At 34.6% G+C, this 9842-nt stretch overlaps 1 protein-coding gene across 3 annotated transcripts; it reads right to left on the bottom strand.

Moving 5' to 3' along the window:
• On the bottom strand, positions 1-9040 carry LOC111398591. Of its 3 annotated transcripts, none has more exons than XM_023025566.1 (10): positions 8968-9040; positions 5951-6270; positions 5729-5820; positions 5301-5372; positions 5098-5204; positions 4887-4942; positions 3838-4006; positions 3081-3164; positions 1413-1709; positions 1-1232 (listed from the first exon to the last, which is right to left on the bottom strand). In XM_023025566.1, the coding sequence occupies exons 2-10, from the start codon at positions 6116-6118 to the stop codon at positions 385-387; spliced, it is 1893 nt and encodes a 630-aa protein (XP_022881334.1). In that variant the 5' UTR covers positions 6119-6270; positions 8968-9040; the 3' UTR covers positions 1-384. The 3 variants fall into 3 exon arrangements, with proteins under 3 accessions (XP_022881334.1, XP_022881333.1, XP_022881335.1); XM_023025565.1 differs by lacking the exon at positions 8968-9040 and adding an exon at positions 7478-7604; XM_023025567.1 differs by lacking the exons at positions 3081-3164; positions 8968-9040 and adding an exon at positions 7478-7604.
• Between the last annotated feature and the right edge of the window lie 802 nt (positions 9041-9842).

Genomic DNA, 9842 nt, shown 5'->3' with positions numbered 1-9842 from the left:
TGAAGTATCAAAATAAAATAAATATCCAATAATTCAGGAAAATTATTACGATCATATTCGTGCAGCGTCCGGCAAAGAATCTGCAGAAACTCTACATTTGCTATGATTGTATTAACATGAACTACAAATTGTTTAGTAAAAATCTATTTCCCCTTCTTGTTCTTTGATTTCTTGGGACAGGGCTTCCTACTAGAGAAGGATTCCGGGACAGGATCCTAGTACGTTCAAATGAAAACGGAGGTAACCAATATTGAATCGCAGATTGAAATAGAGAAATAGATATCCGAAGAGCCTATAACTGACTTTTGGAGATTGCTACGAGGGTAGCTTTTGTAGGTCGCAAAATTGATGGTAGCTGTTTTAAGAGAACCATTACAGCTGTGTCTAAACTAATAATCTTACAGCTGATGCAATGGCAAGCAGCTCTTCCTCAGCAACATTTTTCCAGACTCCATCGACCATCAGACGACCCATAATCCCTTCAGAGGGAGTATCATCCTTATCGTATGATTCACAATCTGCTTCATTCTCCTTCACTTTCTTAATAAATGCGCTGTCCAATTCTTCAATCAAACAATCAGCTTCCCTTTTACCATATTGATTTAGTTCCCAAGGCGCCTCGCAATCTGATACTTTTTGAGCTTCTCTGGGCTTGTCATTGCAGTCGAGAACCGGAAGACGGCCCGAGAAGCCAAGATTGTGGGGGAGCATGCCTATAGGACATGGCTTCCATGACTTCGTAACAACCCATCGGCTAGTAACTTCCACACTGGAGTCTGTCGGTTTTACATCAGGGCCCTTCATTTGTCTGTGTCTGATTAACTTGAATTTCTCTTCAGCTTGACGAATAGAATCTTCTTGTTCAGAAAGAAGGATCTCAGTGTGAGAATTAACAGAGTTTTCTTCGCTAATGTTGGAATTTGACACCCACAGGGAAGCCATCTTTTTGAGCTTACAGAGTAAAGAGTTGTCTCCTGTCATCTGTGCAAGAACAAGGGCCGAATCCATCAGCCTTTTATTGCCAGGACAAGACAACATAAGACATTTGCGTAATAATCCTTGTAGCGTCTCCTTTGGCAAGTTCGATTCTGCCAGATAATCTTTACATTCTGTAGGTTCCTTGTGAGAGACGGGATGGAGTGACTTGAGATTTCCAACAAGCCACTCAAACAAATAAGCAAGTAGCTCGATTTGGCGAGACTTGGCAAAATAATCCAGATTGCAATGTTCACCTGATGATCCATACAATGTAGATCAAAGATGAAAACAAAACTACATAAATATTATCAACTAATTAAAAAATATAAATATGATATCGAGCACCATTTCGTGGAAAATAGGAATGAAAAGAAAAACTAGTCATAGACAAGTGAACATTATGCTTGAAAACTGTCGCAAATTAACCGTGTTACCTATTCCGCCTTTCATGATTTCTTCCTGCGTCTCTATCTTCTCAAGAACAGCGGTGAGGATGGTTAGAAGAAATTCTGGTTCTTTATTTGACAATTTCAAGACGACAGATTTCCAGTCATCATATACAGTCCGCAGCTTTTCATGGCCAATATTCAATTCCACCATGTGTTCTGTGAATTCCGAGGATTCTAATGCCTTCAGCAAGAGTTCCAAGAGAATATATACCACCTCTGAAGGAAAGGAAGTATACAACCGAAGAATATTTTTCAATGATTTGGTAACCTGCTTCTTAGAACCTGAAACTCATAGCCACCACCAACACAGACGTTAAAATCATGTTTGAAAATGGTATTTCTAAAGATATGCATAAAAAAAGTTAATGAATTACCAAGAACATAATCATGGGGAAATTCAGTATAGAGATAGAGGTGATGACAAAGGATACAAATAAATGCATTGTTCTAAAAGTTAAGGCCTAGGCATGACATATGAAGAAGGAGGCACATATGGAAAAGGCATAAAAAAGTTGGTCAACCTTGTTTTGACCGCCTATGCAGAGCTAGTCGGTGAAAAACATGACTAATGAAGGCTTAGGCTTTGGTGAGACTAATGCAAGCCTAGGCACCATGAGGCACTGTCTTTTTTTTTTAGTTTTATTTATTTTCAAAATTAAATTAACTAATTATGTAAAAGGAATTATTAGTAATAATCTTTAAATAATTTAAAAGAAGGAAACACCTTATTATGCCTCGGCTCATAAGGCTTGAGGCAAAGGTTTTTCTCCTTGCTACGCCTTACACCTTTTAAAACCTTGAATACCGGTAAAAGAAAGCATAATGCCCCCGTTTGGACCCCATTCTCATTCTCATTCTTTTTCTCTCTCTTATTTTCAACCACACAATCTTCCATAAAATAATATTACACACAAATAAAAAACTTTTCATTCTTTTTCAACCACACATTTTTCAAAAAAAAAAACAATATTCCAACCATTAAAATTTGGCAATAATGGGGGCCAAACGGAGGCAATATGAGCATGTTTTGGCTAAGGTTAAAAAGTGTAAGTTTTATAATAAGGAAGTTACTTAGCCCCTGTTTGGTTTAGTTAGAAATCAAATTTTTAGTAAATTTTGATAAAAGTCGTGGATCTCATAAAATATCTGGTTGAAAATGAATTTTAAAATGGGGGCCAAACAAGGACTTATTTTGATACTAAGATAAGTGTTACTCAAAACTAACGTAAGTCTAATTATGACTCCAAACCCCCCAAACTACTTTAGAGTCAGACATCTTTTTTCTGACACCCAAACTTCTTATAACACAATACCACATAATCTTAAGGAAAATGAATGCACAACATCATCAAACTTAGCAGTGCTTGGACAGGAACGTTTGTCAAATTATAGAATTCGTAAAAAGCCTCAAGTTCATGACTAAAATGAAGAATTACCATCCCACAATCTTGTCAGCAATCAATAGAGAATTAAAAGGGGAATCAAATGAGTCCCCACCCACCCCACGCCATCAACTAATTCATTCCCCCAAAATTTACTAGACCATTCAGAATCTTGCAATTTCCTTGTATTTCAATTCAAGATTTTGGGCCACAATAACAACAAACATTTCAACTATAAAGGCTCCATAAATTTTCGTTTAATAAATATTACCTATAGTTTTAAAATGTGATGTCTTCCCAGCCATAAGAAAGAGCAACTTGCTATGCCCGTGTAAGTGTTCCATTTGTCTAACACCTGCGTGTTGGTGTGAAGGTTAACGTAATTAAATATTATCATCGGTAAATGCCACCATATAAAATTAGGAGACTGATTAATATTTCTTAAAAAAAGATGATAAGGGGAAAGTGCAAACATCGGGCTGTTACTACCAATATTATTACAAGTTGAATTCTGACTACGGAGATAAAATGTCTACAGCTACTTCAATAATTTTTTATTGTCTACATCTACAATATAGAAATACGTAATCAAATTATTTAACTATTTAACAGTGCTCTCAACTACTTCATCAAATCATTCTAAAGGAATTGAATTCAAATATGAAAGGTACCCATCAATGAAAATCTACCGCATCTATTTTAATAGACAATCAAACAATTGCAGAAGCAAGGACAATTAATTACCGAAAACCCACCCAACATTATGGAGTAAAATTTATGACATGAAATCAAGCTTTTATTTGGGTTTTACAATTAAAGACATTAAACTAGTTGGCAAACGATGAAACATAGGAGACGGTAGGCTAACAAATAAAAGAACTCGTTAAAAAGGAGTTTCCATTGCAAAATGTCATGAACTGTATAGCAATACTTGCACAAGACTTGAAATTTCAATAGATAAAGAATAATTTCTATTAATGCAAAAGGAATCATCATTCAACAAAATGAAGAGTACATTTTAGACTCACGTTTTCCCTTGACTTGCAAAGAACTTGATCTGGTGGTTTGCTTCGCTTTAAGAGAGAGAGCAAGTTCACGTAGTCTACACTTAATTTCTTTTCTGATATCGGCAGTTTGATTAACCGGGATGGCCTTTTCTTGAGGTTCCCAATAATATGATTTCAACCAATCAAGTGCCTGAATAATTAAAAATATATATCTATGAAATTCATGGTGTGCAGATTTCCAATGCTACAATTAATTCTAATTTTTTGATGATGAAACAAGAATTTAATATTTAACAAGGAGTTGTAGATCCTCCTTTAAGGCTCTTTCATCACAGGCAAGTTACCACGATGTCAGATCAACATTTTACAACTAAAAACCCAATCTTGAAAACTTCAGCTGACCAAATTTTAGGTTAACGTGTTTATGTTGAGATTTGCATGTGTTTTTTGTTTGCATGTAGTACAGTGGCTGACAATTCAACAACTACAATAATACGAGTGATTTTAAAGCACCAAAAAGATCTGTGATATTTTTTACTTGTGTATATTATGAGAAAGCGAGAAACTAAAAGATCTTTACAAGTTTCCTTTCACATTGGAGCCATGCAAGTCCTAGGAGAATGGTCAAGGAAATTTTAGCTGCCATGTACAAAAATAGTGAAAATAATGCTCCATTTGGACCAACTACAAAAAAATTTACCGACTTAAATAACCAAGAAGGTCCATTTTTACAAGATCAAGGCTTCCTTTTTAAAGCAAAAAATAGTGAATTCAATGAATTTAGATCTTACCTTGACTTTGGCTTCTAAACTGAACAATAACTTCTTAAAAAAAGATTTTGCAAAATTGGGAAAAAGCACTTAGAAAACTACAAAGAAGTGGAAACAATTTTAAATTACAAACCTAAACACATCCAAATTATTATACAAATAAACACGTTCCATTTCATTCACTCCGTCTAGAAGCAGAATAGTGTAGCTTCTGTCCAGGAAATCAATGACAATAAAAACAGCAGCTTTAAAAAGGACACCTTTTTTATGCTAGCAGTCGAACAATTCATAAAATATTACCTTCATTGATGCAAGACGAACCAGTTGAAGAGACGGAAGATCACGATGAGAACCCTCTACAAGTTTTCTAAAATCCATTAATAACTTCAAATTTTTAAGTACGAATCATGAGAATAGACACGTGGAGAATGATATACCAACATTTTAAAGACAAAATAAGTAACAAAGAAATGAAAGCAGTTCTGCCTAAAGAACATCCAGAGAAATTCACCATGACGAATATCAATAAGCATTCTTGGAATGCCAATAGCATTTGCTGCTTCCCCAATTGAAATCTCCATCTTTTTCCGGGTCTTTTCAACCACACCATTTACAAGCCTTTGGGAAACAAATGGAAAGAAGAAAAAATCGTTCTTTCAGGGCCAATACATAAACAGGATAACAATTTAGTTAAAATAAGAAAGGAATACGAACCTCATAATTGCCATGCAATACAGCATGGATAGCATTTCTTGTGATTGCAAAGCACCTTCACTTAAGTCATCTCTACAATCAATCCACAATGTAAGCATGTGACCTTTTTGTTTGTAGGCAAGTAAAATATTCAATCAAGAGAATTGAAAGTCACAAAAGGAAGGGGGAAAAGAATCTTTTTTGCTGAATTTCGACTAAAAGGAAGAAATAAGAGAAGCAAAAGGACTACTGTATGAAATGGAATGAATCTCAAACAAAGAAGAACGTCGGCCCATATTTATCTGAATTTTGGTTAATGATTATATTGAAACTCACAGAAAATAAAGGAGGAAAGATTGGATCTTTTATCCTTTTTATTGAATTTATACAGAAGGAATAAACATATGAATTCTTTGATGAATTTTAATTTAAAAGAAAATAAAGCACACCTGAAGAAAGGATCTTTCTGTTGAATTTCGATAATAGATGCAGTGACTTCAATCACCACCGGAATGCACCCTCTGCTCCTCCACGTCGATATAAAAAACCCCCCAAAAAAAAAAAAAAAACAATTTCATTAATAAAACTAAAACTACACATAATTTATATAAAAAATGAAGACACAATTCTCAATTTTATATATTTTATATATTTATTCAGTCCATAATTACTCTTTGGAGGGCGGCGTTTATAGAATCTGCAGAAGACGAAAAGAGGGAGGTTTTAACAAAGTTCCACTCCTCCCAACTAATCCAAGGCACTAGCTTGAAGCTCTGGGATTTTTCTTCAACGACGTAGTCTACTTGGGGTTCTTTAAACCCTAATAGCGGGGACTCCATTTTGAGATTATTTCAAGAACCGGAAGAGCAGATTATTGAAAGAGAAGACTAGAGAAGGGTTTTAGGCATAGTTGTCTGATCCGATCCAAACACTAACTGTGACAAAGCAACGGGTCAATGGGTCATTGGTTCAACCGACGGGTCTACAATTCCTGTCAAAACATAATGTAAAATATTTACATTGTATAAAAAAATCTAATAATTGTTACCACAAACTAAATTAACTTCATGTTACTTTGGTGATTATAGATCAATCTGCATGACAAAATTTAACAAACACTAGATCATATATTTTGAAAAATCCATTTGCAATGGTTATTTATAATGACTATGATACAAATTTGATGTGCCTTCTTTTGCTGATTTATGTCCTTGCATAGTGAAACTTTTATGATAAATAATTTAGTGCTATCTTTCTATCACTGTAAAGAACAGACAAAGGCATCTAAAGAAATAATTTGATACAAGTCATCAATATTAAGTATTAAATCAACAAAAAATAGGCACATACAATAAACTACAACACAACATACAGTCAGCAAATGAAGAGACCTAAACAACAGGCAACAAGGAAAGAATGTCATAGACTTTGAAAACCATGTGTCCTCGGAACTGAACACTTGAGATGGCAAGCAAACACCATACAACACAAGTAATTCTTTTAATTTCCATGCAGTGTTGGGAATTTTCTTTGCCGCAAATAACTCTCAACTTTATTTATTTATTTATTTATTCGGTGTTTGAAATTTCCTTACACATAAGCAGCATTTTCACCTAGAATCAGGTAACATAGGAGCACCTTGAAAAGTTTGCATAGTGGGGAAGTACCCAAGAACTCATAGAATACAATATTTGATATTATACTACTACTAATCAAACATATTCATAGTCTCTCTATTGGAACACATAAGAAGAGCTGATCGCATATTATGAAAAGAGATGACCACACTTCGAAAATTAAAATGCATTCAACAAAGTTGAATCTCTTGCGAAGTGCGAGCTTAGTACAATGAAAAATCAGCTGCCTTGACAAAATTCAACAGAACAGATACTAAACGTTTTCCAATCTACTGCCTTAGCTAATTAGCTACCTTGAAAGTCATACGCAATCTTCAACAATCCCGTTATAATGAAAAATGGAGACAAAAAGAGGGGGAAAGTTCACCAAACTCACAAATCCCATAATAATGAAAAAACAGAGAAATAACCCCAGAAGCTACAACAAAAATACGCTTAAAAATCAAAACAGCTTTATCCACCAAGAAAGTCAGAGCTTCTATGTTACAAAATACATAATTTTCTTGGAACGTGACAAGTTAGCTAAAGATAAATTCACCAAAAAAACTTTTTCATACTTACATGTTCATCTTCTATCTAATACGAATTGATTTTGAAGATTTATTCTTGGGAGGTGAACTGTGGGAGACGGCTGAAGGGTTTTACAGCGTCGTTGAGACGTCCGGAAATTTTTGGGTTTATAACTGGCCCGTCCGGTTCACGTAAAAATTGGGCCAGCGGATTTCTAAAACCCGGTTCAAGGTTAATTGCAAAGGGATTTGAAAATATCACCCGAGACCGGACCTGGTTCCAGTTCGACTGGGTTGGTTGGGGAAAAGAGATATATTTTTTAAATTATTTTATTTTTTCAAGTTGCTTTTAATTGTTTTAATTGTGGTTTATTGTAATTTTTTGAAAGTCTTGGGACTCGTTGAAAATTTCTCTCTATTTTATAGTTACTTTCTCATTTTTATTTATTTATTTATTATTTAAATCTGATGGAAAATTCTTGATTTTACGTAAATTTAACGTGAAATTGGACGGAGAACGAGATTTACAATAAATCAACGGTTGGAAAAGTTTGATGTAACAAAAAGTTGAGGTAGATTGATAGCAAATTGCAAAGATTATAGAAAAAAAATATAAAAATATCCATTTTTTGTTGTTGTGATTATTGTAATTATTTACCTGATCAATAATTAATTGATTTGTAAACGTCAATGAGTCGAAATTGAGTTATTTGTTCAAACCTAATAGTTAAATTGATAATTTAGTTAAAGATTGAGATATACATCTAGAATTGTTACAATTGTTATCTTGGTAGATGATAGGTTTAATTAAATTGATACATAAATACTTAATTAAGCTAAAATGTTTTAAATTAAATTTGAGATGTTTGACCGAAAATTAATTATCTTTTATGACTTTGTAGGATAAATTAAAAGGGAAATTACAACTTCTCATCACGACAAAAATATAGGCCGATATTAGAATGAATTTAATTTGAAACTAGCTCGAATTCAGAGAGGTAATGATTTTTTATTAGGTTATTCTTGATATACCCCCGCTCCTCCAATAGGGAGCGCCGGGTGTACATATCGACACCCTATGTACTTGGTGATGCAATACTAAGAATAATCCTTTTATATTTTGTTGTGTGGGTCATTGACGTTGCACACTTTAATTTTTGACTTGTTTTGCTATGGGCCAAAAAATCAGTGACTATATTCAGGCACTTGGTTCAAGTTTTGGTTATTAAGGTTTCCCAACAAACAGCGACGTGGAGATTACAGTCCCGGTACAAACCTCAAAATCCTCATTCGTGGATCAAACTCACTCGCCTTAAACATCTCTCAAAAGGTTTTCGGTATTTGACATGAAAAAGACCAGAGAAATTTGTTTTTTAAAAATAATCAACGAACAATAGTCAACAAATAAAGTGAAAGATAACAGCAATCCGAAGTACAAAAAATAATAATAATAATAATAAAAATCCAGTTCGATTTACACATATAATTTATAAAGAAACCTTTTGAAGAAAAACACAGTTATGAGAAATATACAGAACTTACAGGAAGAATTAGCAACCAACCATCGTAATTGCAACTTTGACGGCCAGAGCGGCGGGGAAGAAGAAAGTCAGCTTTTTTCACGTCTATAGTCTCCAACTCTCGCTGCTTTTTTGTTTTTGTTTTTTAATTAGTCTCGGATCGGGTCGGGTTATACGAATAACCCTTAAACCGACCCGAAACCAACCCATTAATTTCCAAAAATCAACCCAAATCACTCGGTTCATTTGGTTTGAACGGGTCAGTACGATTTTAGCCCACCCCTAATTTTAAGCATGTAAATGAAATGAGGCATCTCTTCATTTTTAAATGAGAAAATTAAGTAAATTGTGAGGATATGGTTCACCTAACCCCACCCAATGTTGTGACTTGATAGTAGTGAGGTTGACACAATAAGGTCTTCCACGTTTTGGCAGAGGCATGGTCTTCCTACCTTCCCCTTCAGATGTACTCTCTACCATTTAAAAGGATGGGCAGCTCTCGTTTTTTGATGATTCCCAGCAGAAGGTGGAGCTCTCGGTTTTAGCTTAAGGTGGTGGTTCTTTGCAGGATTTTCCCCTCTCTCTTGGAAGGTGATTTGCAAGTCATGGAGGTTGTTCCTGAGCCTGAAAAACACCCATAAATCGAAGAAGAAGCTGCTGAAACGAAGAAGAAGAAGTTGGACAGATTTCGGCCAAAGAAGGGGTTGTATTCTTCCGATTTTATTTTCTTGTTTTTGCCTTGAATCTTATTTGTTGATTGTTGTTTTGGTTGATTGAACTCCTAGGATCCCCAACAAACTGGTATCAGAGCTATGAGGAGTGATATTAGTCCAAAATCGATCAAAAATCAGCAAGAAATCGCCATTACCACATTCTAACCGAATCTGAAAAACTTGA

Source organism: Olea europaea, chromosome 8 (assembly GCF_002742605.1).
Source record: "Olea europaea var. sylvestris chromosome 8, O_europaea_v1, whole genome shotgun sequence".
NCBI lineage: Eukaryota > Viridiplantae > Streptophyta > Magnoliopsida > Lamiales > Oleaceae > Olea > Olea europaea.
This window is presented reverse-complemented; position numbering and strand designations above follow the sequence as displayed.

Excerpts from the sequence above, each read along its gene's own strand:
- LOC111398591 (XM_023025566.1), bottom strand. The coding sequence starts at position 6,118 with ATGGAGTCCCCGCTATTAGGGTTTAAAGAACCCCAAGTAGACTACGTC. Across the intron at positions 5,205-5,300 it reads TATTGCATGGCAATTATGAG|GCTTGTAAATGGTGTGGTTG; the intron begins GTTCGTATTCCT and ends TGTTTCCCAAAG. Across the intron at positions 1,710-3,080 it reads ATCACATTTTAAAACTATAG|GTTCTAAGAAGCAGGTTACC; the intron begins GTAATATTTATT and ends TATGAGTTTCAG.